Source organism: Ambystoma mexicanum, chromosome 10, assembly GCF_040938575.1.
Source record: "Ambystoma mexicanum isolate Mex_15411 chromosome 10, UKY_AmexF1_1, whole genome shotgun sequence".
Lineage (NCBI taxonomy): Eukaryota > Metazoa > Chordata > Amphibia > Caudata > Ambystomatidae > Ambystoma > Ambystoma mexicanum.
In genome coordinates this window covers 1635761401-1635787653 of record NC_090932.1, presented here as the reverse complement: position 1 = coordinate 1635787653, position 26253 = coordinate 1635761401, and the positions used below count along the sequence as shown (strand labels likewise).

General features: G+C 53.8%; 1 protein-coding gene across 2 annotated transcripts in view; it reads left to right on the top strand.

Annotated features, from left to right (window-relative positions):
- The first annotated feature begins 687 nt into the window (after positions 1-687).
- The window catches only part of TBX1 (T-box transcription factor 1), a 72959-nt gene continuing 47393 nt past the window's right edge, over positions 688-26253 (top strand). The window contains exons 1-4 of one of the 2 annotated variants that reach the window (XM_069620046.1): positions 688-827; positions 10785-10906; positions 15313-15417; positions 20825-21218. In XM_069620046.1, coding sequence (XP_069476147.1) covers positions 15384-15417; positions 20825-21218 — 428 coding nt within the window. In that variant the 5' untranslated portion in view covers positions 688-827; positions 10785-10906; positions 15313-15383. Of the gene's footprint in view, positions 828-10784; positions 10907-15070; positions 15418-20824; positions 21219-26253 lie in introns of those variants that run through there. The other variant, XM_069620045.1, reaches the window with a different exon arrangement.

The following is a 26253-nucleotide window of genomic DNA, read 5'->3' as shown; positions in this document are numbered from 1 at the left end:
AACACCTGGTCAGAGGTATACATGATGTTTCTGCATAGGGAGGAAGGGTTGCATATATAACATCTATTAGGAGGGGTATACATAGAACACACCGTTAGATTGGGGTACACATGTCATTTCTGCATAGGGAGGAAGGGCTGCACATAAAACGATTTCTAAGAATGAGTATACAGGCAGCACACACTTAAAACGAGGTGCCCCTCTAACGCCGAATAAGAGGGGAGGGTTCTACATGTAATGGCTAAATCGGACATGGAAATGTGCATGTAACACACGTGAACTGGAGTGAACCGGTAGCCCCTGCAAAGATAGTGGGGGGGGGGGCTGCACCAGCAAGTAGGACCGCTTAGGGGTGTATAGGAAGCCTCCCAGGGTGCGCAAATACCTGAGCGGGGTCTTCTGTGTGCTTTTAAACAGGGTGAGGGTCCTACGAGAGCAGCGCCTTGAGGGGAGTCAGCGGAGAGTGCGCTGTGAAGGGCCCCGGAAGAAGGGGCTTGCCTGAGGGGCTGGGGCGTTCTCTTCGGAAGTCCCCACCGTTGCCCCCTGGGCCCAAGGTCAGCCCCTGTCTGGGCAGCCGGTTGGGGGGAGTCTGGCTGCGGCAGATTCCAGACAGGGCTGGGGGCTGGCCGCGGATTCTTCAGCTGGGTTCTGGGCTCAGAGGAAAAAGGAGCCGGGACGGCCCGCTGCGATGAGGGCCTATAAAGCCGGGCAGCCTCGGTGCGTCTGCGAGGAGCCACGAGCCGAGCAGCGCGCGGAGGGCGAGCCACCTGCGCGCATCCGGCGGGCGGGCTGCACGCGAAACAGGCGCAACGCAACGAGCCGAGATGGTGAGTGCGCAACCTGCAACGAGTGCGCAGCGTGAGCGCAAAGGTGCAAATGGGTGTACTTGCAGTCTGCGAGTCGCACAGAGGCGTGTGTGTGGGGGCAGGGGCGTCTATAAATAAGTGCTGCATTGTTTTTACCCGACCAACACTTTCATTGATATTTTCTTAACGATGTTCCCTTTTTTACCGTGAAATGCTGGGGGTGTTGCCTCACCCCACCCCTTAGACCCCCACTCCTTCAATACATACCCATTTACTATCTGCATTTTGCAGAAAATAAATCTGATTTAAAATGGGATAAAAATGCATTCGGTGAAAAAGTGCGCTAAAACGTGGGAGATGTCCAGTGGATGAGAAACTGCGTGCGTGCGTGCGTGCGTATGTCCGTGCACACGTCCGTGTGTGTCCTTGCACAAACCCAGTGTAATCTGTGTGCATTTTCTTGCAATCCGAGTGCAACCTGTGTGTAGTCGGACGAGCAAAATAAACGCAGTGCAAAGCTGAAAGGAGGAGGGAGTGCAAAGTGTGTGCAGCTCGGGAGCGCCTCGAGTTGCACTGCAATATCTGTGAATTGCCTGGAGCACACACACCAATAATTACGCAATTCCCTCGATGTCAATTTCGCTCAACAAACAAGCGTCTCTAAATATGAATGCAATGATGAAATGTGTGCTTGACGTAGCTATCGCGCACCACACATTTGAAGAATTAACCGCACGCGCTTGCCACGAACTTTGTGTAAGCGAGTCGGTTACCTGAAAGCTCACCTCAAAGCTCACCTCTTCTGTGCCTGAGGCCCCCCTCCTGGGGTAGGGTAACGAGGTTAGCTGTATCTGGTTGCCACGTACACCTGAGCACGCCTCACTGTGACACAGTACCCGGTTTGAAAGCGGTCCGTTGGCACGTGCCACCTGCATTTAATGCACTTTATCAGCCGCCCTTCCCTGACCCCACGCTGCCCTGCTGGCTTCGGTTACTGGGAGAGAATCTATCCGGTACAGGTCCCGAACTCAGGTGAAGTCCGCGGACCCGTTCGGGGCGATGGATGCTTTTGTTATTCTAGGAACAACCATCGGATAGTCATGGAATTACCGCACAGCATTAGCTGCAGAGAATAGGCGCAAGGTCCCGTTGGGATACTTGCGCTGTTTGAAGAGTTGCGCAGCCCAGTATCACTGTTGCACTGTTCCTTCCTGTGTGTGTGAGGTTATTAAAGATGAGACAAATCCCAGGAGGACGCATGAAGCTCGAACTATTCTTATCATTTAAAATGGAGGGGGCCGGGCGGGGCGCGATAAGTGAATTAGTGGAGGATTAGATGCTAATAGCAATCATTGTAATAAAAGAAATAATAATACATTGTAATAATACAAATCCGGATAATAACATTCAGATAGTAAATGGAAGATCGGTGCGTCTATTGTCCGTGTCTATGGAACAGAACTCGGGCTGCGTTCCTTCGTGAGGCGTGCCCCCCCGCCCCCCTCCTCCCCGCATCAGGCATTGGGGGTCTTGCCTCCTTGTGGTATCCTCTCCATGCCACCAGAGGTGGGGTTCAGGCACGGGACGGTTAATGCCCACGCCCCCAGAGAAGAGCACTTGGACTGGGCGCCTTGCATGTGTGATGTGAGCCAAGGTGTGTAGCCCACCTGCGTTTGGTTTCTAAGCGCGGATCCGGGATACGAACCTCTGGTGCTCTGCGTGGGCTTGCTGCCAAGACCACCGCGTTGCCCCTGTGCTGTCCTCCGTTCTAGTTACCACTCGTCTGGCCTGATTTTAAAATAAACCAACTCTTGGCAGCAATTAACACCTTTCTGTACATCAACAAACCGAGAACCACATTTGCGAAATCTTTTTTTTTTAACGGGAAAATCCTATTGAAAAACGCTTTGCATGTCAGATTTCAGCGCTATGAAGGCCCAAGACTGTAGAAGCAGGAGCTTCACGGACCAACACGTCCTCACTATTGTAGGGCAATACAAATAATACTCTCTAAAATATGTGTAATGGCGTTCGAGCCTCACCACACATCCCATGTGCCCGTTACGGGCCCATGTGTGTTCACATGTTAAGTAGAAACACGTGTGGCGAGTACCCAACGACTGCGAGACGCCAATTAACCAACACAGAAGCCCAAAAATACCGTTTAGCCTAATTCCTATTGCAGAAAAAATAAAACTCGTTCCAAAGAGATGCAGGGTGCGTTTTCCTGATGTATTATTGTGTGCATTAAAGAATTGTAATGGGACAGGGGAACTGGGCACTGTGTTGTCGCATTTATGTATATATACTTAGGAAAGGTGTTTTATAAACGGGGTGGACGGAGCCAGCCTCCTGGACACCCACGGGGTGGGGGGGGGGGGGGGGGGTCGGGGCACCTAAGCAACATATAAAGGATAGGATATATATATAGTATATATTTCCGCACAGACATTATAAAAAAAACTTCTACCTCGCGGCTTCCGACAGGGCATCAAAAATTCAAGGGAAATCGGCCATAACGCAAAAACGGATTAAAGGAAAGAATGCGGTCGGCATTAAAAGAGGGCGTGTGTGTTCGCGGACTTCCTTATCTGCCTCTGCCCCAAAAACACAATAACGTAAGAGGAGAGGAAACACGGGAAGGAGGGTGGGTGTTGACACTTGAAAACGCCACACATTAAGCGCGCTTTCAATGTGCTTTGATAAGCTGACAATTCGCTTTTTCCGTCCGAGGTGTCTGTGGTAGGAGATGGCAGACGCCCCCTTTCGGGAGTTCGGTTCCAGCCTTTCTACCCCTCCGAATAGTTCGGGCGATTGTTCGGGACACAATGGCTCGTGGGGTGGGAGGGGGGGTCACATATAATAGAAACTCACTAAACAACCGCTTCTTTCATCCACGGACTAAAAACGAGCACGTGAAACCGTGCAACGCCCCCGAAACAACATGTATGACCAGATACACGCCAATGAGAATATTATGGGATGCCCGTGTTAGCACTCGATTGACGCGCAGAGAAAAGACACACGGTGAGCTAACCGCACACAGAAAGGCCTACACAAACATGGACGTGTACACACACTCAAATATGCACAAGGATTTAGTCACTCACTAAGAACATGGCGCCCATACAAGGAAAAAACACGGAAACACACAAAAGACACGCGCACACGAATATGCACACAACCGAACAGGGGCAACGCAGAGTATTACGTGGACACTTTGAAGGCAGCCGTAAAAACACAAACGCAAAAACGTGCACAAGGACAGAAGCAGAAAAAAACAGGCATCACGCGCTGAAGCACACACGGGCGTCCGAACAATGAAGCAGGGTGAGGGGTGTGCACACAGACACGCGGACAGCAGCACCCACACAGATGCACAAAAGGAGAGGGGCCGTCAGACAGTCGCGTGTGCGCGCACACACGAAGACGCGAGCTTGGGCCGCACACAGTAATACACGCACGAGCAGGGCAGAGATCAATGCGCTTCGAAACGCCCTTTGACGCTTCACTAGATTTCACTAGAAAGAAGCAAATGCAAGGAAACACAAACAGATACGTGAACACACAAACCCACAGAGAGTGACAGGAGAACCAACACGCATTGACACAAGCAGAACGTGTGCATACGCACACACCCGCACGCGCACTGACACCTCCTCGGCCTAAGGCATTTCACTTGCGTCCCTGAAGTCACCCACCCCTAATGTGTTTCTCGCCAGGCCCTGTTCTCGTCAGTGTCACCGCGCCAAGGTTGCAATAAAAGTAGGCCATCTTTTATTCCGTTCTCCTAGCCTGCGTTTACGAACCGTCAGATATGAGGTCCGGCCTTCAGTATAGGGGGCGCTGGTGTGCGAGGTTCGGTAACCATGTTGCCACGCAGTTCGCCCACCCACCTAACATTTGCAGGTGTATTCTGGGGGTGACTAGTGGCGTGCAGCGGAGACGAGGAGAACCTTGTGGAAGAAAGTGTCTATCAGGGCTTTTTTGAGGCCATCCGTTATGATGTGTTGAGGGGGGGGGCAGTCTGTTCTGTACTGGCAGGGTCCCCAGATGGCCTTTGCTACCAGGGACAGAGTGTCCGTGGTACGGGGACAGCTTGTGGTATGCCATCGTGTCAGCAGGGTTGCCCCCCCCCCCCAGACTGGAGGCCCACCTCCCCCGGGAGCTGTCCTTGGATACCCTGAGACGTGCAGGGGAGGGACTCCCCCGCCCCTCGCATAGCCACTCTGGACGGCCAACTTTTACCACCTGGGTATCTGATGGGGAACTTTCCATCCGACCCCTGATTAAACCCCTGCGCATGCGCAGGTGTGTGCCTCGCCCGGCTCACTTGGACAGGCCAGGGCCCCACCGGCTTTGCCAATTCACGGCCTCGCAGGCGCAAGATGCCTGGGGACCTGGGCCTGGCACCTGAAGCAAATGCAGACCCCGCCCTCCCCCCACTTCAGAAGGGCCCCCTTTTGTGGCCGGCCGATGCATACATTCTGGCGGCAGAGCCCCCACCCCAGGCAGGCCTCATGGGGAAATACGTCACCTCTCGCACCCCTTACTCCCCGGGGATGAGGGGGCTGGCATGCCCCCAGGGCAGTTATCATGTGAGCTCTACCACTGAATGGCGGGTTGGGGGGCAGAGCCCTGATGCCCCCAGAATGTTGGGCGCATATAAGAAACGAAGTCACCAACACTGCTGACCCTTGACACCGACCCTTGAAACGGCTTCCTCTGAGCCCGCCTCACCCACCATCGGCGCCAAGGTATAGCGCCAAGTGTAAAACTCGAAGACACGGTAGGCCCCAGAGTGCTTTCAATGCAGGGTCAGCAGTGAGGATGCCTTCTGTGGCCAGACTCCCATATTATTCCCCAGAATACCCCATCCAACATACCCCCGAGCGTAGCCTAAATTTGCCAGCTTGTTCGTGTTTCATATAGCGCTATATAACACGTGAGCGGTGTGGCTGGAGTGTGGTGAGTAAAATGCCAAAGAAAACGCAGGGAAACTTCCAAAAGGACCGCTTTAAATGGCGAGGTTCTAGTTTATAAAACCCTGCACTGGGTTTGCAGTGTGCGCGCGGTCACAGGGGGGCCATGGCACACACCCAATATATATATATTCCAGCCACCAGATCCAGGTAACCTACACGTGCCCTCCCCACCCCCCACCCCCCTTGGAGTGCTCCCACATCCACACACCGCCTGAGGTGCCCACTTCCCCGTTAAGGTGCTGCTCCCTCCTGCATGCGGCCCTTGGCACTCTGGGGGGAGTTCGGGGGTCTCACACATGAAATGCCCCCCCCCCCCTTATTATCTGTGATTTGTCTTCCTGTATCCGAAAGCTCCAATGTTCTGGGATTGAGACCCCTGACCCCTCCGCCGTGCGTTTTGTGATTTTTCGCGTGTGCGGGAGAGCAGCGGGAGTGGGGGCGGGGTGGGGGCCTGGGGGGAGCGAGGTGGTGGTCTAGCAACAACGGGTAACTTAGCACTGGGAAGCACTGGAGATGGGTGCGCACCAGAGATGCAGTTGGAAGGCGGAGTCCTTGCAGGCTTGGCCTAAGGTTTCGAATAATATGGTTAGTTCCTCGATGACGCCAGCGCTGCGAACTGATGCGATTCGAGGCGCTTTGCACAGTAGATCTACGATGTGGAGTGTAGGTGGGAAAGGCAGGCGGGGTCTTGCAGACAGCCCACCCAAGAGGAAACATGTGTGTACCCGCCGCATCTATCCCTTCATTGGGTGGGGGGGTGGGGGGGCTTTGGGGTAAAGACCGCATAAATCCCCTTTAAATACAATTGTTTTAAAGTCCCCGCTCATAATTTTAGACAAGCACCGCTCTTTGTAGTGTTTCAACTGCAAGCCCGGTCGTGAAAGAGGGCGCTTTAAACACAGGGACATAAACAGGCGGGGGGAGGGGCCGTGGGTCGGGATGCCGAGGTGAGGGCGGGGCCGAGTATTTTTCATCCGCGCCGTGCAGTGGTCCTTTTAGTATTTACACGTAAGCCATGACAATCTCCTTTCAAAAATGACCTTTTCCACCACAGACTTGCGGAGTTCTTATAACGGTGACCTTTGACCCGCCGGGGTCTGACACGTAGGCCAAGCATTTGCCAGCCAGGGGAAACCGCCATGCTGGCCACGACCCTGGCAACCCTTGTGGGAGAGCGGTTTATGGGGGCAATGGTTTGCGGATTTTCGGGAATACTCGCAAACCCCTGGAGATGCGCAAAAACGCGCATCCGCAATCTTGGTGGGACGTCAAGAGGGTCCTGATTTACAAAAGCGTTTTACAATGGCGTGTTCCCATTGGAAAACGAGCCCCTCCGTGATAAACTGTTTTAAAAGGACGCGTGTGAATTATAAAAATGCGCGGGGCCTGGTTTGCAAAGCGTTTTCCGTTGGAATTTTCTCATTGAAAAAACGCTTTTGTAAATCAGGCCCAACGTATCGAAGAAGGGTGATCGGGGTGGAAAAGTGCTCGCATAGGGCATTTCAGCAGTGCTCTACGGTACTCATTTCATCGGGTTTGGGAGGGTGAGATGTTGAGCCGTCCGCGGATGTCACCCAAAAAAACGCCGACCTCTGCACCGGGCGCGTGAACCGCTGAACTGTCCTGACATTAAGGCGACTTGACCCGGCTTCTGATTTAGGTTTGCTGTATCCCCCGGTATGGGGGGGGGGCGTAAAGGGGGCGAGAGGGACACTGCTCGGCTGGCAGGAGGCACGCGCACCTCTTCTGACACTATAGAGAATTAAAAGGACACCCACAGGTACAGGAACCGAAGGCAGGCGCGCACAGCCTCCATATTCGCGGTGCTGTTCCGGGCCAACGGCAGCATTTGTTATAAACCGCTCTTACGGAAGTGAGCCATGGCATATTATTAATCTTAGACTGCTCTGTGGCGAGTGTACAGCATTATTATTTGTCATAAACCCTGATCTAAGTAGCGTAAACAATACGTATTATGTATAAACCGCTCTGAGGGAAGTGGGCCACAGAGTGTTTGTAGTCAGAAACCGCTGTTTGGGCAGCGTGAAATAGCTACGCCTCGCTGCGCGTGCACTCGCCTGGCGGTCGGCTATACATCGCTCTCCTGCCACTGAGCGCAGCTTGGTGCAGGGCAATCCTTTATGAACCGCAAACCGATGCAAAATACGTCTATTTGCAAATAAATGACAAAGAGTTCGTCGAATGAATGTGTTTTCAGAGTTCTGCCCAACAACATTTGTCCTCCCTCCCCCACCACCCAAACCCCTCCCGAATTATAGCTGTTGACCCCATAGCCCGAGTTGTCTTCGTCGACACACTTTTTTTTCCCGATTTACACCGCTTTATGTGTAAACGCGGGCCGCACGGTGGCTTCTAAAAACAACTTATTGTTAAAAATCGGCACTAGTTTTGTGACTGGTGACGCGGCCAGACAGATTGTAAACGCCCCCGCCCTCAAAAAATTCTCCCCACCCCCCCAGGACCTGGTGGGAAAAGCGGTCCCGGCTGCAGCAGCCTCGACAAATCTCTCAGCGGCGTTAATTTGATGATTCCAGTTAAAGGTGACTTCCCACAGCTCGGGGGCTGTAATTAGAAACAGCCCCGGGGCGAAAGAGTGAGGTTTGCTCCCAGCAGCAATGGCGGTTCTGAGGTGGGGGAAGGGAGGAGTCTCATTTCATAAACCCCGAATTTTATGACTCGAATAAAGCGGCGTTTAATGTGTATTTTATCTCCCTGGTTCAACTATATCAACAGTAAACTCCTTATAAAAACAAGACTAGGTGTGGGGGCGGGGGAGGCGCAGAAAAAGCGACAGTTCCTGCCGAGGCGGTGAAACTAGGATTGTTAAAATGTCTTTTATTATTTTAATGCGTTTGGGTGTGCACGTTTCCACCGCTGCTGCCTCAAGCGCTGTGAATAAAAATACCTCCGATGATCGTCAAAGAGTTGGGCTTAATGTACTTTCGTGGTGTATTCTAGGCGGGTTGAATTCTCGCGATGTTGCGCAATTTGACATTTGGCGGCGAAATGCGCATTTTATTGACTATAAAATATATTTTATTAAACGCCTTCGGGATGGGTGCAGGGGGCGCTGTACTCCAATGCCAGCATGCGGCCAGACACCTCCACACAATAAAATGTGATGCACAAACGTGTATTCGCCTATTTTATTCCAGAACCCCATGTACTGGGGGGTCGTCCCTAATGCTCCAGAACGACCCGAGAGGGATAATTCGTCCTCCCTTCCACCGGAAAATTCAAATATATTGAGTTTGGAGAAGACCACAGCCTAGTGTTGGTCCCCCCACGCCACGGCTCCGTGACTCGGGTCACCTCTGTACTTTTTCCCAGCCCGTGCTCGCTCACCCGCAATTCCAAGAACCTGAGAGACAGAGTCACGGGACCAAAAAAAAAAAAAAACTAAAATCATTTCGCCACAGTTTCCGGAACATCTCACACAATCGCAATTTTTTTCCGAAACTCCTCTTGTGTGTAGGAAATACAAGGGCGTCGGGGCATCTCCTGCCGCTTCGCAAATGCGCTGTTTTAGAAACGCATTGCAAAGTTGAACAACAGAAAGGCGCAAAATCGTGTCACTGCGCGGAAAACTCTTCCGCCCGGTCGCTGTACATTTGGCGCACTTTGCAATGATGTCATGAGATGGGGGGCTTTCCCCGGGCCCGTCTGGAGAAAGGACTCCTAAAAAGATCAGAGCACTGGCCACCACACCCTCCACCCCAAGAACCCACATACTTTGAATTAGACTGCGGGTTAAGCGGAAGTGTTCTACTAATAATGACCGCCAAAGGGGTTACTCGAAAGTAAGTCAAGGAATAAAAAGATTGTTCATTTAATTCGAAACAGAAAAGTCTGGTGTACAAATAGAAACGGGCCGCCCAGAAAGAACCAACAACAAGAACACGAGTGCTGCTCGCCCCCGTGGCGACCACCACACGTGCGCTCGCTCCCAAGTCACCAGCGCTGTCAACAAAACCCACGGTGAAAGTCACAAAAAAGCGTGACAATTTCAAGGCGCGTGAGCACCAGTGGAATGAGGTAGACTCCCGATTCACAGGGCGTTTTCCAATGGGAGTCCACCATTATAAAAAGCTTCTGTCAATCAGGCGCAGCATTGTGAGTCTCGGGAGGATAGCTCAAGGGCAACGCACTCGCCTTGGAAGCAAAACGACACGGAGCAACACGGATCCGCGCTTAGAAACCTCTGGGTATTAAGCGCGTTATAAATAACTTTTCTAATCCGCATGTTTAGCTTTTTTCCTAGGCCCCCCACCTCCCTTCCCAGACCCACATTTTTTCTTTTGTGGAAAACCTTTTATGCACGAACACACTGGAAAGCTGAATTAGCCACACCAGGAACACACCTAAAGCAGAAGCCAAGCACCCCCCCACCCCTTTAATCGATCCATTAAAATACACGGATTAGAAATGTGACAGCCCAAGCGGAAATGATCCGAGAGCTTTCCGTACACACCATGTCACGTGACACGGCGCTGCCAATGCCCCAATGAGGTTTATCTGCCAAAGTATGCAGTGCGAATAATGGGGGGCTTTGGTGCAAGTGGGGTTGCTTTGCACCTGGTTCACGTGCGCTGCAGGGCTGTAGGAAGCCAGATTTTAGACACATGTTTGAGTATATGTATGTGTGCCCTCGCATGTGTTCCAGTGCATTTGTGCATATGGGCCTGTTGGGATTGTACCATTATAAAAGACTGGTGTATCAGACCCCGTGTCTGTGTTTCAGGGTGGAAGTGCATGCATACGCAGAGGCAGTCACGTGGCATGCATAAGTGCAAAGATACGTGTCTATGTGTTCATTTATGCATGTGTGTATTCGCATATAGAGGCGTATAGGTGTGTGTGTGTGTGCGTGCGTGCGCGCACACATTTAGGGGCGTCTGCATGTGTGCGATCACGTGTGTGTGTGTCTGTGTGATGCATTCATACACTAACACACTCACAATACTCCTTGCAGATGGTGTAGCGGGACACAGCGTGCAAGGAAACAGGAGCCACGACTTGGCCGCAAGAGGCATTTGTGCAACTTGTGATTAATCGCGGAGGAGCGTCAACACGTAGCCCCTCAGGACAGACCTGGTGAGTTGACATGCGTGTGGGTTGTGGTGAGCTCACACGTGTCCTGGGCATTTACACGATTTCGGGAGGCGCACACTTTGGCAGTTCACACCTGGGGCATGATTTACAAAAGCGTTTTTCAATGGGAATATCACATTGAAAATCTCTTGTAAACCAGGCCCGTGGTCTTGAGAGGTAAAAGGTCCTCGTGAGGATCAGGGTCTTTGGGGGGAATCGTCTGCAGACCTCAAGCTTCTCCGCACATGTGTCTGACTTAAAACGTGTCCATGTAATGGGTTCGCCCATGGCCTTGTGAGTGAAAGGCTCGGGTGAGTTAACACTTGTTGAAGGCCACTTCTCCCTGTAGGCCAAAGGGCTCTGGGAAGTTCACAATTGGCCATGGTAGTGAAAGGCTTTGGGTACGTTAAACCATGCCCATGTAGGTGGTACGGTTGTGAAGGGTATGCAGATGGCTTTGGGAGTGAAAGGCTCTCGGTGAGTTAAAATGTCTCCATAAAGGTGACAGGGTCCTGCATGGTCTGCACATGGCATTGCGAGCGAAAGGCTCTGGAGACTTTCCACGTGTAGGGGCCAGTGATACAGCTCTGGTGAGGTCACATGTGACGTCACATTGTGGGTGAAAGGCTCATGGTAAATTAACACTAGTCGTTGTAGGTGAACCTGCTCTGAAAAGTTCACACTTGGTAAGTTAAACCTTGCCCTTGTAGGTGGCAGGGTTGTGAAGGGTTCGCACTTGGCCTCGTGAGTGAAAGGCTTTGGGTAAGTGAAACCTTGCCTGTGTAGGTGGCAGGGTTGTGAAGGGTTCGCACTTGGCCTCGTGAGTGAAAGGCTTTGGGTAAGTTAAACCTTGCCTGTGTAGGTGGCAGGGTTGTGAAGGGTTCGCACTTGGTCTGGTGAGTGAAAGGCGTTGGGTAAGTTAAAACTTGCCCGTGTAGGTGGCAGGGTTGTGAAGGGTTCGCACTTGGCCTTGTGAGTGAAAGGCTTTGGGTAAGTTAAACCTTGCCCGTGCAGGTGGCAGGGTTGTGAAGGGTTCGCACTTGGCCTCGAGAATGACCAGGCTGTGGAGATTTCACAACTGTGCTTGTTGGTGAAAGGGTTCTAGAGGGTTGACTGGCAGCCTTGTGAGTGGCAGGTTGGTGGTAAGTTAACACGTGCCCCTCGGGGGCGTGGCTTTGGAGGCTTCACACTTAGCTGTGATAGCGGCAGAGCTCTCGTGGTCACACTTGTCCATGTGGTTGACATGGTTCTGGAGAGTTCACTCTTTTCCTTGTGAGTGGTAGGGCTTTGGAGAGTTCGCACTTGTCCCTGTGGGTGACAGCAGGGCCTGGGAGAGTTCACACTTGTCCTTGTGGTTGATGTGGTTCTGGAGAGTTCACACTTTTCCTTGTGGGTGCCACGGGGGTTTGGAGAGTTCACACGTTTCCTTGTGAGTGGTAGGGCTTTGGAGAGTTCGCACGTGTCCCTGTGGGTGTCAGCAGGGCCTGGGAGAGTTCACACTTGTCCTTGTGGTGACATGGTTCTGGAGAGTTCACACTTTTTTGTGGGTGCCACAGGGGCTTGGAGGGTTCACACTTGGCCTTGTGAGTGACAGGTTCCTGCTAAATTGGCACTTGACTGCTTGGGTGACAGAACTGAGTTCGCACTTGTACTTGCTGGTGACAGGGTTCTGGTGAGTTCACAGTTGGGCATCTGAGTGACAGTCTCGGAGCTTTGACGAGTTCACTCTTATCAGTGCTAGTGACAGGGTACTCTGAGGTATCACGTGTCCTTGTGGGTGACAGGGATCGGGAGAGTTTACACTTATCTTTGGTGGTGACAAGTCTCTGGTGAAGTCCCTCGTGTCTTCGTGAGTGGCAGGGCTTTGGAGAGTTCACACTTGTCCTTGTGAGTGACAGTGTTTTGCACTGTTCACACTTGTTCTTGTAGGTGACAGCAGGACTCGGGAGAGTTCACACTTGGCCTTGTGAGTGACAATGATTTCGAGAGTTCACACTCGTCACTGTGGGTGACTGCAGGGCTAGGGAGAGTCCATACGTTTCCTTGTGGATGACAGCAGGACTCAGGAGCGTTCACACGTGTCCTTGTGAGTGACAAGGCTTTGGATAGTCCACACTTGTCCTTGTGGGTGATAGCAGGGCTCGGGAGAGTTCACACTTGTCCTTGTGGGTGATAGCAGGGCTCGGGAGAGTCCACGCTTGTCCTTGTGGATGACAGCAGGACTCAGGAGCGTTCACACGTGTCCTTGTGAGCGACAAGGCTTTGGATAGTCCACACTTGTCCTTGTGGGTGATAGCAGGGCTCGGGAGAGTTCACACTTGTCCTTGTGGGTGACAGCAGGGCTCGGCAGAGTTTACACTTGTCCTTGTGGGTGACAGCAGGGCTCAGGAGAGTCCACACTTGTCCTTGTGGGTGACAGCAGGGTTCGGGAGAGTTCACACTTGTCCTTGTGGGTGACAGACGGGCTCAGGAGAGTCCACACTTGTCCTTGTGGGTGACAGCAGGGCTCGGGAGAGTTCACACGTGTCCTTGTGAGTGACAGGGCTTTGGATAGTCCACACTTGCCCTTGTGGGTGACTGACAGCGTGTCCTTGTGAGTGACAAGGCTTTGGATAGTCCACACTTGTCCTTGTGGGTGATAGCAGGGCTCGGGAGAGTTCACACTTGTCCTTGTGGGTGACAGCAGGGCTCGGCAGAGTTTACACTTGTCCTTGTGGGTGACAGCAGGGCTCAGGAGAGTCCACACTTGTCCTTGTGGGTGACAGCAGGGTTCGGGAGAGTTCACACTTGTCCTTGTGGGTGACAGAAGGGCTCAGGAGAGTCCACACTTGTCCTTGTGGGTGACAGCAGGGCTTGGGAGAGTTCACACGTGTCCTTGTGAGTGACAGGGCTTTGGATAGTCCACACTTGCCCTTGTGGGTGACTGACAGCAGGGCTCGGGAGAGTTCACACTTGTCCTTGTGGGTAACAGCAGGGCTCGGCAGAGTTTACACTTGTCCTTGTGGGTGACAGACAGCAGGGCTCAGGAGAGTTCACACTTGTCCTTGTGGGTGACAGCAGGGCTCAGTAGAGTCCACACTTGTCCTTGTGGGTGACAGACAGCAGGGCTCAGGAGAGTTCACACTTGTCCTTGTGGGTGACAGCAGGGCTCGGAGAGTTTACACTTGTCCTTGTGGGTGACAGCAGGGCTCGGAGAGTTTACACTTGTCCTTGTGGGTGACAGCAGGGCTCGGCAGAGTTTACACTTGTCCTTGTGGGTGACAGCAGGGCTCAGTAGAGTCCACACTTGTCTTGTGGGTGACAGCAGGGCTCGGCAGAGTTTACACTTGTCCTTGTGGGTGACAGACAGCAGGGCTCAGGAGAGTTCACACGTGTCCTTGTGGGTGACATCAGGGCTCAGGAGAGTCCACACTTGTCTTGTGGGTGACAGCAGGGCTCGGCAGAGTTTACACTTGTCCTTGTGGGTGACAGCAGGGCTCAGTAGAGTCCACACTTGTCTTGTGGGTGACAGCAGGGCTCGGCAGAGTTTACACTTGTCCTTGTGGGTGACAGCAGGGCTCGGCAGAGTTCACACGTGTCCTTGTGGGTGACATCAGGGCTCAGGAGAGTCCACACTTGTCTTGTGTGTGACAGCAGGGCTCGGCAGAGTTTACACTTGTCCTTGTGGGTGACAGCAGGGCTCGGCAGAGTTCACACGTGTCCTTGTGAGTGCATGGCTCGGGAGAGTTCACACTTGTCCTTGTGGGTGACAGCAGAGCTCAGGGGAATCCACACGTGGCCTTGTGAGTGGCAGGGCTCTCGTGCAGTAAATCACTCTGGCCGGCACCGCACACACTGCAGAGGGCGGGGCGAGCCCGGCGTTTACCCCTCCCACTCCCCCCGCAGTAGCGGCTCCGCCTGCCGCGTGACGGGCGCATCCCACCTTGACATCACCCTGGGCCGGCCAGCAGCCGTGCAAAGAGTGCTTGTGTGTGTGTGTGTGCAATTGAACAACTTGGCAGGGAAGAAAACACACAAATAAACACACACACAGGAGCGTCCGCTGCAGAGGAGCTCCGCCGCCGCCTTTTTGGGCAGGAAGGCCCCCTGCTGAGCTGTGCAGAGGTGTTGGGAATCATCAGACGGATTGGGGAGGGAGGGGACGTGGGGATGGGGGCGGAGGGGGCTGTAATCTGAAGTCTAGAATCCATATTTCTCGGCCCCAGATCTACCCGTTCCGTCTGTGGGGGCCGCAGGCCGCAGCTGGACAGCGCCAGGGGCAACGGGGTTGGGACAGGAGGGGCCATCTCTGTGAACCGGGCGCTGGAGCCCTCCCCCCACAACTCCCCCCCACCACTGCTCACCTATGGACGAAAGAAGCTCCTTGCCCCCCAAAGGCCGCTCTTTCAGCATTGACTCTTTGATTACAGCCGCCGGAAACGCAGAGGACGCCGCCGCAGGCCCCCGGGGCCCCTTCAGCCAGGGGCCCGTGGCCCTGAAGATGCATTTCAGCTCCTTTACGAGGGACATGGAGGGTAAGTGACACAGCGTGTGTACGCAAAGCCCCTTCCCCTATTTGCACAGGCCCCTCACCGGTCCGCACCAAAAACGAATTAAAAGGGACTATAGAACAAGTTGGGTGGGGGGTGGGTCGACCCCTCTCCGTCTCCCCATTGTGCACAGCACTCAGAAGTTCAAGGAGCGCTTTGAAACACTTGCCTGTGTATTGGCGCTTTATATATAAACAACGCCATACCAAATAAATAAACAATAAAATACGTGACTCTACAGCCCCCACCTTCAAACCCCATTTTATTTTATTTCATGTATTCATGTATTTATTTGATTAAACATATGCGTCACTTGGGGACATAAAATTCAAAATACACTGGCGTACCCTGCCGTTCAGCCAGTGCACCCACACCCCCGTGTAAAATGGGGTTCATCTTGGGAAACGTACGGATGATAATTCACCAAACATTTATATAATTTAAAAAAGAGACACTTGCAAAGTGCGCCCCGTTACAGTCCCCGCCTTTCTCCTCCTATTAACCGAAATACATGTATCACAATATACACCTTTTCCTTCTGTTTAAATAAACAACGCACGTGTATTAAATGACCGTTGGGTCTAAAAAATAAATAAAATAAAAAGGCCTTTTCCAAATTCTTACCGGGCGTTCAAGGCTATATCTAGTGGTTTTCATGTGAAATAGTGGACAGGTATTACCAGAGAAAAGTGTGTGCGCCTAAACTGTGCCCCTACCCTTCCCCCAGACAAGGCATCCCCTCCTGCCAGTTAGTACTGCATTCGAAGTAAAAAAAAATGGGTAATTGGTTATTTACAACGCGCTTAATACCCAGAGGTTTCTAAGCGCGGACCCGGGGATCGAACCCGTGTTGCTCCGCGAGCGCGCTGCCCCTGAGCTTTCCACCCGAGACAAGTATTTCATTTCACTTTAAAATGTGTTTTCAAAAAATACTTTTAAATGAAAAGTTCGAAAATAGATTAAACCCAGCAACATGGCCAGGGGACGAGTGGTTTACGCGCACCGTGTGGGGGTACTGTAGGGGAAATAAGGCGAGCTGCTGCCCCCGTAAGAAGAAGCCGTGAGGTTTAAATTCTGGCCATTTTCCCGCAGCCGGCCTTGCCCCCCACACACGAATTTCAAGGACTAGAATCCAGCTGCGAAAACAGCACTCGCAGGTCACCCCCGTATTCCCAAGCCGGGGACCCGTCCACTCTCATTAATAGCGCCTAGAGCGGACACCTGGGCGGCAAACGGCGAGCCGCGCGCGCGGCATAGAGGGGTCCGCCAGAGCGCGGCATCTGCCGGGCCATTATTAGGGGCCGATTAATGCTTTCACATAAACTCCCACACAGGTGATGCTGTGCAAAGCCAAGCCGCACGTGCCCCCCCCCCAAACAGACTCACGGGGGGGACGGGGGTTGCAGCTCATTTTTGCCTTAAGAAAAGTTTTTAAAACCTAGCGCATGGTGCAGAAACGCCAGCTTCCAGTGGTAGGAACACATCCATATTCCTAGCAACTTACCTCAAGGTCTCCGCGATTCCTGGGATCAAAAGTGTCCCGAACTTCCGGTATTCTTATCACTATAAATATATAAATAACTAGCTCCCATCCAACGGCACAATCTGTGTGTGCGGATGTTTGATTGTGTATGTTTTTTTCGTTGTTTTTTTTCCTCTCCAAACAGTTGTGTGTGTCTGTGTGTGTACGTGTGTGTATACACACACACACACACACACAATATATATATATACACAAAATAATGGTTTATGGTTGGTAAAAAAAAAAGTTCACACGCAATACAACACACGAGGAAACAAAAAGGAAAAAAAGTTAGCAAAAATATGTTACACAATATTATACATTTCCTCACTGATTTACCAAGTTAAAAACATCATGAGGGTAACATTAATCGGAATTAGCTACCTAACAGCAATCTCGTACAGAATATATATATATATATATATATATATAATAATTCGGACGAATAAGTGCACTTTTAATATTATGTCGACGCCCCCCCCCCCACCGCCCTCCACAAATAGATTAGCGATTCCGCCTGTGTTCTGCGTGGTGTCTTATTAAAATGGGCCGTGCACCCCCCCCCCCCCCCCCCGCACATAGGGACACGTGTGTGCAGCCCCTGTGCACACTGTGAAGCCGACATTCATGTCTGGTCCCTTTTGCGGCCTGTGCAGCCCTGCGAGGTGTGTGTGTGAGAGACACTGCCGTTTAAACAACGTGGAGCGGGTGGGAGGGTGGAGGGGAATTACGGTGTAGTGTGTGCTGGGCAGGACCTGGGCCCCCCACCCCATAAAATACATCCAGGCCCCCAGGAGCACCCTTCCTTCTTTGGAACCCCACCCCACCTTCACCAGTCCCTGATGCCGGCCCCGAGTGCCTTGTCTACATAGTAAGAACCGGTTCCCCAGGAGGCGAGGCCTGGCTGTGCACACTGGCGAGGGGGCAGCCCGGGAGGCAGCGGATGGGAGCCTGGGCTTCCGGCCGGGGTAGTATAGGAGAGGTGGGCATGGGAGGGCAGGAGCGAGCCGGCCTCCCGCACAGGAAGGCCCCTTGATGCCACCTAGTGCACAGTGCAGGAGAGGTGGGCACGGGAGGGCAGGAGCGAGCCGGCCTCCCGCACAGGAAGGCCCCTGGATGCCACCTAGTGCACAGTGCAGGAGAGGTGGGCATGGGAGGGCAGGGGCTAGCCGGCCTCCCGCACAGGAAGGCCCCTGATGCCACCCAGTGCACAGTGAAGAAGCGGTGGGCACGGGAGGGCAGGAGCGACCCGCCATCCTGCACAGGAGGCGGCACAGTAGGGCCCCAGCCCTGCAGGGAGCAGATGAAACAGCACATGGAGTCTCGGCCAGTCCACGGGGCCGGGCCCAGAATCTTGCAGGGAGACCAGTGCGCGGGGACCGGAAGAGGGGAGTCCGGGACCCCTGCCACGAGTCCTGCAGGGTGCTCAGTGCAGAGGGAAGACAGCATAAGAGGGACCCCGGAACCTGCATAATGAGGGGCAGCACAGAAAGACAGGGGCGACCTGGCATCCTGCACGAGCCCGTCTGTGGGGGCGAGTGGGTGGCGGGGGGTTGGGGGGTGGCAGACAAGGTGGAGAAGGCATGAGGGACGCCGAGAATGTGAGGGGGACAGGGGGAAAGGGAGAGAACAAATGAACAGGAAAATGAGAGAAAGAAAAGAGAAAGGGGTTAAGAAGTCAGCAGGAGCGCGGCAGGGAGAGAGAGCTCCCGCGAGAGGGAGCGGGGCCTGGCAGCTCGGAAGGGCAGAGCCCGGCCAGCCCAGACACGAGCAGAAGCAGCCGAGTGCGCAGGAGGGGCGCAGGCGGCGCAGGCTATGCAGAGAGCCGGGTAAACAGAGCGGAGAGGGGCCGCCGAGCCCGACCCGGCCGCCGGGCAAGCCCCCACACGTGCCACGGGGGAGACACCAGGAAGCAGGAACTGCCAGAGACACGACGGGAAGGAGAGGCTGCCAGAGACGGGGGCCCGGGAAACTGCCAGGCAGAGGGGTGCGTAGTGCACGGGAGAAGGGGCACGGAAAGGCGCCGAGGCGCGACTGCTGGAGAAACAGGGCAGAGAGCTCGAGTGAAAGGGAACTGTCGAGGAGACGGGGGGCACCGGGCAGTGGGAGAGGGCCAGGGTGGCCGGAGACTGCCAGGGAGAGGGGCGGGTGGTGCACGGGAGAAGGGGCACGGAAAGGCGCCGAAGGGGGACATGGCAGAGAGAGGGGTCGAGGGGAGACTGCTGCAGAGACAGGGCAGAGAGCTAGAGTGAAAGTGAACTGCCGGAGAGACGGGAGGCCCCGGGCAGGGGGAGAGGGCCAGGGTGGCAGGAGACTGCCAGGGAGAGTGCACGAGAGAAGGGGCACAGAAAGGCAAACGCGTGGCGAGAAGGAAAGAAGAACGAGACACTTCCAGGAAGAAGAAAGGAACCGGCGAGACTGCAAGAGAGGGCGGGGAGGCTGGTACACACGGAGAGACTGTCCAGGAAATCGGCGAGCAGTAGAGTGCGGCTACCCGAGAAAGAAAGGACTAGGAACAGCAAGCCGCGCGAGAGAGGGCTCCGAGAGGGCAAGAGTGCATAGCCCCCAGGGATGAAGGAGACGGCCCCACCCGCAGGAGAGGGGCGGCTGGAGGCCGGGGTGATCTGAAGGTGCGAGAGAGGGGAACCTGGATGAGAGACCGACAAGCCAAGCGAGGCTGCGAGGCTGAGAGTGTGGACAGGGACAGCCCAGGCAGGGGAAGACACCGCCGAGTGCGAGAGAAGGAAACGCAGGAGAGACCGTGGGGGGACGAGGCGGCAAGAGAAAGCAAGGAACCAGAAGGGATCTGAGCGAACGAGACAGCGCAAACAACCCCCAGCGTCAAGAGGGAAAGAGACCCTGCAGGAGACACAAGAGTAATCGATCCTGCAGGAGGCACGGAAGAGTGACCGGTCCTGCAGGAGACATGGAAGAGTGACAGATCCTGCAGGAGACATGGAAGGGGGTTAGAGGCTGCAGGAGACACGGAAGGGAGAGCGGAGCCTGCAGGAGACCCCGCGGGCGGAACTTGCGTGCAGCAGACACGGAAGAGTAACAGATTCTACAGGAGGGGCAGGGCCTGCGGGAGACACAGAGGGGGGACAGAGCCTGTCGGAGACAGACAAGAGAGGACCGAGCCTGCAGGAGACGCGGGAGGGAAACAGAAGCTGCAGGAGACTCCAGGGGGGAGCACCTGGTCTGCAGGAGAGAGGCGGGACGGGCACAGAAGCAGCCCAGAGGTGCACAGGGGTGGCAAATGCACGCGACGAGCAGCCCATAGAAAGGAAACCCCAGCTGGGCAAGGGATTGGCACAGCAGCCCCCTGGGCAACCAGGAATGCCTACTCGCTGACGCTGTCTCCTCCCCTCCCTCCCACCCATCCGATGCCCCCTCCCCTTCCCCCCCACACCCTCTCCTGCAGCAAATCAGGCGGTGTTGGCCGTGCCTGAGCCCCTCCGGTCAGTGATATCACAGGACTGAGGCAGGGCAGCAAGCAGCTCAGACTGGGAGAGATGCCCCCCTGCGCCCCGAACTGCCCACACACCCAGAGCCGGTAGGAGTGAGGGACAGGCAGCTCGGACTGGGCCAGTCTCCCCCTGCACCTACGAACAGAGAGACCACGGGAGCGAGGAGGCTGGGAGTCCCGGGAGGAAAGCTGCCCCCCAAGTTCCCCGAGGCCCAGGACGGGGCAGTGCCCACAGGGAAAGGGCGCCCCCTGCACTCCAGCCCAGCACACGAGGGAGGAGGAGAAGGGAGCACCGGGGCCGCAGCCTGGAGTGGAGACATTGTTTTTTTTCTTGAACTAAACTCGCTGCTTTTTCCCCTCTCTGTCGTTTTCCCCCCTTTTTGCCATTTCTGGGATGATTTCAGCCATCTCCAGCCCCTGGCTGACGCAGCTGTCCCATTTTTGCGATGTTGCAGCTTTCACGGCCAACAGCCTGAGCAGCCTGAACGCGTCGGGGGGCTACCACCTGTCCCCCTCCCCGGGGGACCCCTACAGCAGCCAGCATGAGCCGCACTACGAGCCCTGCTCCGCCGCCCAGCACAGCTACCCTTCCTTCGGACCCGGGGCCGGCGGCCAGGCCGGGCCGGAGCCCGAGGCCGGCGGGGCCCCCTCCAGCGCCCCCACCCCGGGGGGCGGCATCAAGGCCCCCACCAAGAAGAACCCCAAGGTGTCCAACATCACCGTGCAGCTGGAGATGAAGGCACTGTGGGACGAGTTCAACCAGCTGGGCACGGAGATGATCGTGACGAAGGCGGGCAGGTGAGGAGCGTGGGGGCACCTGGGTGAGCGGGGGCGGGGGGGGGTTCTTATTGGGGAATTATTATTCACATTGTTTTATCGTGATGACTAGTTTGGTCAACCAACGTATATGGTTGAAGGGCACGCATCCTCTCTGTGTTTCTAAATCTTTCGCACCCCCTCATGTCCAAGCATCTCTCCACAGCTGTTTCACACACCCCTTATGCGATCTCTGTCTCTCCTTCTCTCTCTCTCTGTTCCTCGAACTCTTTCTCGTTCTCTTTTTATTTCTCTCTCACCCCATCTATCACTCTTTCTTTCTCTCTCCCTCTCTTTCTCTCTGTCTCTTTTCTCACTCTTCGTCTCTCTTTCTCTCTCTCGCTCCCCGCCCTCCTCCTGCTCTTTCTATCTCTCCCTTTCTCTCTTTATCTTCCCTCCTCTCTTTCTCTCTCTCTTCCCCCCTCTATTTCTTCAATCTTTGCCTCTTTGTTACCTGTGTCTCTCTTTGCCTCTTTCTCTGTTTCTCTCTTTAGCTATTTGTCCCACACTCTATTTCGCACTCCCTTTCTCCCGTTTCATCTTTTCTCTATCCCCCTTTCCCTTCTGGCTGTCTTCCTCTCTCTCTGTCTCCCTCCTCTCTTTCTTTCTTTCTTTCTCTCTCTCTCTCCCCACTTTGTTCTATCTCTCGCTCTGTCATTTTCTGATCCTCGAGCCCCACCGCCCGTCGCCCTTATGCAATCTCTAAGGGCCCGATTCATGGAATATTTGCCCGGTTCAAAGTGGCTTGGCACTGCTGAAAAGCGACTCTGCATTGCCGACCCAAACCTTGATTCGTGGAACCATGCAAAGTGTAAAAATGACTATGCGCTGACTTTGCACTGCAAAAATGACTATGCGCTGACTTTGCACTGCAAAAATGACTATGCGCTGACTTTGTACTGCAAAAATGACTATGCGCTGACTTTGCTCCATGAATCAGGGTTTGTGTCGGCAGTACAAAGTCAGTTTGAACCAGGCAAATATTCCATGAATCGAGCCCTAAAGCCGTCCAATAATTCAGGAGCACACGTCTAAAACATACCCCCCTCCCCCAAGCCCTCCACCCTCTGCGCACCCCCTACCATCCTTCGTGTGGGGAGTGTGGGTGCAGGGGCTGCAGAAAGTGGGTGTCATTTTGTGTAGCGATGTAAACATTCAGATCTTAGAAGGTGCTGCTTCTGTCTGCAAAGGCCAAATTTGCGTGGGGTGGGCCTACCTGGACCCCCCTCGCCTCCCCCCTCAAGCGCAGCTCTCTGTCTCTCAAGACACTTGCGGCCTGATTTACAAAATGTTTTTAAATGGAAAAGTCGCATTGAACCCACTTTTGTAAATCAGGCCATGCCTCTAATATTAGTGTCTTGTCTCAGGTTGACACTTCCAATGGGCACGGAAATGCCACGTGCTCCAGTACCCTCTCGAGATTGCGGGGTGGCGGTGATGTGGGGAGTCTTGTTCTGGAGTTTTAGGGGGGATTAATGCACGCACACGCCAACGTGTGCCATTTGAAATGCGCCGGGACACCTTCAGGAGGTCCGCGGATAACGTGGTGTGGTGCGGGGTTGGCCTCCGCCTGTGGCCTGCGCACCCCCAGCGTAACCTTGGAAGCGGCCGCGGCCCAGGAGATAACATTGTCAGGAGGCGCACCTTTGAAAGGGGAAATCGCCGAGCTGTGGCCGACATTAATAAGGATTGATGGGCGCGAGCCGCTCCCGCCTGGGGGCTCTCGGGTGAGTTCGCGAACCCGGACCCCGTGGGCTGGCGCGTTTAATGGGATGGTGTTAAAAGGGCACCTTATTACCGCCGAGCCTTGGGGGCGGGGGGTTCTCTCACGCGGTCAGCCGCTCCCCCCCACCCCGCTCTGTTTCTGGTGTTCATTTGTGGGAAACCCGTTCTAAATACACAAGACGTGTGTTTCCAAAGCAAATGACTAAACTAGAGAGATCAGCGTTTACAGCGAAGGGGCTTCCAAGACGAGTAAGAAAAAAAGCAGAGAGGATTAATTAACTGTGCAGGGGATATGTATATAGTCCATGGGTATGATTTACAAAAGCGTTTTACAATAGCCAATCCCATTGAAAAATGCTTTGTAATTCAGGCCCTATGTATGCCTGGCCCAGTTTAATTGTAAATTAATTTGTACAATTTAAACTAAAGAATAATTAGAAGTGCATTAAAAAAAAATCTCTCTTGGACCGATTCATGGAATATTTGCCCTGTTCAAAGGGAATTTGCACTGCTGAAAAGTGACTTTGCACTGCCGACACAAACCCCGGTACTTTGTTTTGCTACTGCAAAAATGACTATTTGCTGAAAAATACAATTTGCACGGTTCCATGAATCAGGGGTTGTGTCGGAAGTGCAAAGTCACTTTTCAGCCGTGCAAAGTCCCCTTGAACCTTGCAAATGTTCTATGAATCGGGCCCTCTGGATCAAGTATGCTTTACTTGCTATGGACAATCTAATATGTGGGGCCCAGGTTCGCTCTGAAAGCCCCCCACTTCCGCAGAAGACCCTCTCCCCCTGCCCCTTCTCCGTCCCTGGGTGCACAGCAAAGGGGCCAGGAAAGACGGGCCCCTTCTCTGCTCCACGGCGCTTTGCAATTTACCTGTGGAATTCGCCAATGGCATCTAATGTTACAATTCTAATAAAAACGGAATTATACCTGTCTGGAACGCCAGGGTCACGCCGGGGTGACTTATAACACATATGACGAATACTGGGCACACACGCAAACACATGGGGCCTGACAGACATGTTTTCAATGGACTTCCCCATGTTAAAACATGTCCATAAATCGTACCCATAGTGAGCGTGTTATATACATAGATATGTATACATCGTAATAGCCACGTGGTCTTGCGTCACTTCGGAACAGACTGTGACCCCGAGTTTGTTTATTAGAATAACATTTAAACACCCCCGCCCCCAAGAGAGGGTCTTTATTTGAGGATGGGATTTCGCTCTTATCTGAAATGCTGCGGGGTGTCCAGAGGAAGCGGCGCAAACTCAGCAAGAGAAACATTGTCTTTCTAATAAGTCAGATAACAGGAGTGGCGTGGGGAGGGAGACCGCACCCCCAAGACCAAGGTTGCACTTTTAACTCAATCGCCCGGCACTTTGTCCAGGCAGACATTTCATGTGTAGCCACAGACTTCAGTTCTGAAAGAAAATATATCGACCTGGGAAAAAATAAAGTTTATTAGCGTCCCTGCAGTTGGGAGGCCCGTTTCCACGTTATAATATACGTGCGTGCGAAGTTTGCACAATACGGTGTTATTTGCAGTCGATATGTTTCGAGCAAACAACGCAGGGCGGCGGATGCAGGCCACGCACAGGGCCGGGGGCCATGTACGCACAGCAGGGCCCGTGCGGACGTTTGTGACAGGCTAGGAAGGGGCACCACCGGGACCTTGTCCCCTGATTGCAATATAGGGTGCAGGGGGTGTGCGCTCCGCAAACCTCGCGGCTGTAAAAATGTCGTCTTCGTGGCTTTTCCATAAACGTTTTGCGTGTTTAAAGCTCCTCCTTTGCTTATAGCCCAGACACGCAACACAAAGGCGAGTTCGCATTCCTTTTTCTGGACAAAGCGTTGCATGTGTGTTTACGTCTCACGCTGGGGGTTCACTGGTCCCCTCAAAATATCCCCCAATCGCGTTATATCGTGTCATATAGATCGCTTGACGCCCAGAGCTGTGATCTGGGGGCGAAGACCCCCGAAAACGCGTTGTGTGAGTCTTTTCGACTCTTTCACAGCACGAAGCTGGGTGGTGGGAGGAGGGGCGGAGGGGGGGGGGGGGCACTGTTTGCTCTTTATCTGCCTGATAGCCAGTTCAAATATTATCACAATTCAGCAAATCCCATCAGCGGCACGGCAGGCGATTCCTTGCTTCAACGAGGGTTTAATACGGAGACGGAACCGCCTCGAGCTCTCCAGGAAAGGCCCCTTTTATGGGGTGCGGTGGGGGGGGGGGCATGTACGGGGATTACCGATTTATCGGTGTACTCTGGCCGCCGTTTACAAGCAGCGTATAAGTGACTTCTATGTGGCTGTGTGAAGCGCTTTACGAGGCCTACGTGGCTGTGTGAAGCGCTTTACGAGGCCCATGTGGCTGTGTGAAGCGCTTTACGAGGCCTGGCCACGTTTCCACCGGACACGGCGTATGTGCAACGTTTCAAAAGAAGGAAAACGTAATATGCGAGAAACAGAGTTAAACGCAAAATAGAATAATTACGGGGCGGAAAATAGTGCCTTGTATAGGGGGCTCACAGCCTTAAGGTCGACCAGCAACTCCGCGCTCTCGGCTATTCTCCGTGGCGTCGGGGAGCTCCGTGGACGCTTTAAACACAGCAGACCTTAAAATGCGTCTTTGAATCGGGCAGAAAGTGGGCAGTATAAAGCGCTCCCCAGCGCGACTAGGCGCTACTATTAAAGTAGGTGACAAAAAACGAAACTGAACACGTAGCAGTGCAGGTCCTTGCTGTGTCGGGGCAGTTTGATGCGGGCAACTTTGCCAGTTATGGCCCTCAACAAGCACACCTCTGCGTCCTCTCGGTGCTGCTCAGTAAATTCGGGTCTTGCTTTAAGAAACGTTTATTTGGTATACATGTGCGTGAACTGCCACAACACAATCCCACACCGGCACGCCCTAGAATACAACCCACTCCCACACCGGCGGGCATTGTAATGGCCGGTGTGATTTGTGGCATATTAAGTTGAATCCCACTGTTTGCAGGTAGAAGCCCCGCAGCCCGGAGAGAAAAGGGGGGAGGGGAGCTGGGGGGCTTCTGCTCAACTCAGAGAAAAGGTGCAGCGTTGGGAAAACGCTCGAGAGGAGTGTCTGTGGGCGGCATTTTATGGAGGGCGAGTGGGGTTCACTAACACATCAGAGAAGGGACTCGTGAACACACAGCACTCCCTCCTGTGATGAGCTGGTATCGCTCAGGTGCAGCAGGACAGGTCAGGAATTCCTGGGCTGGGGGGGGGGGTGGCGCTCTCTAAGTCCTCGCCCGGGCTCTG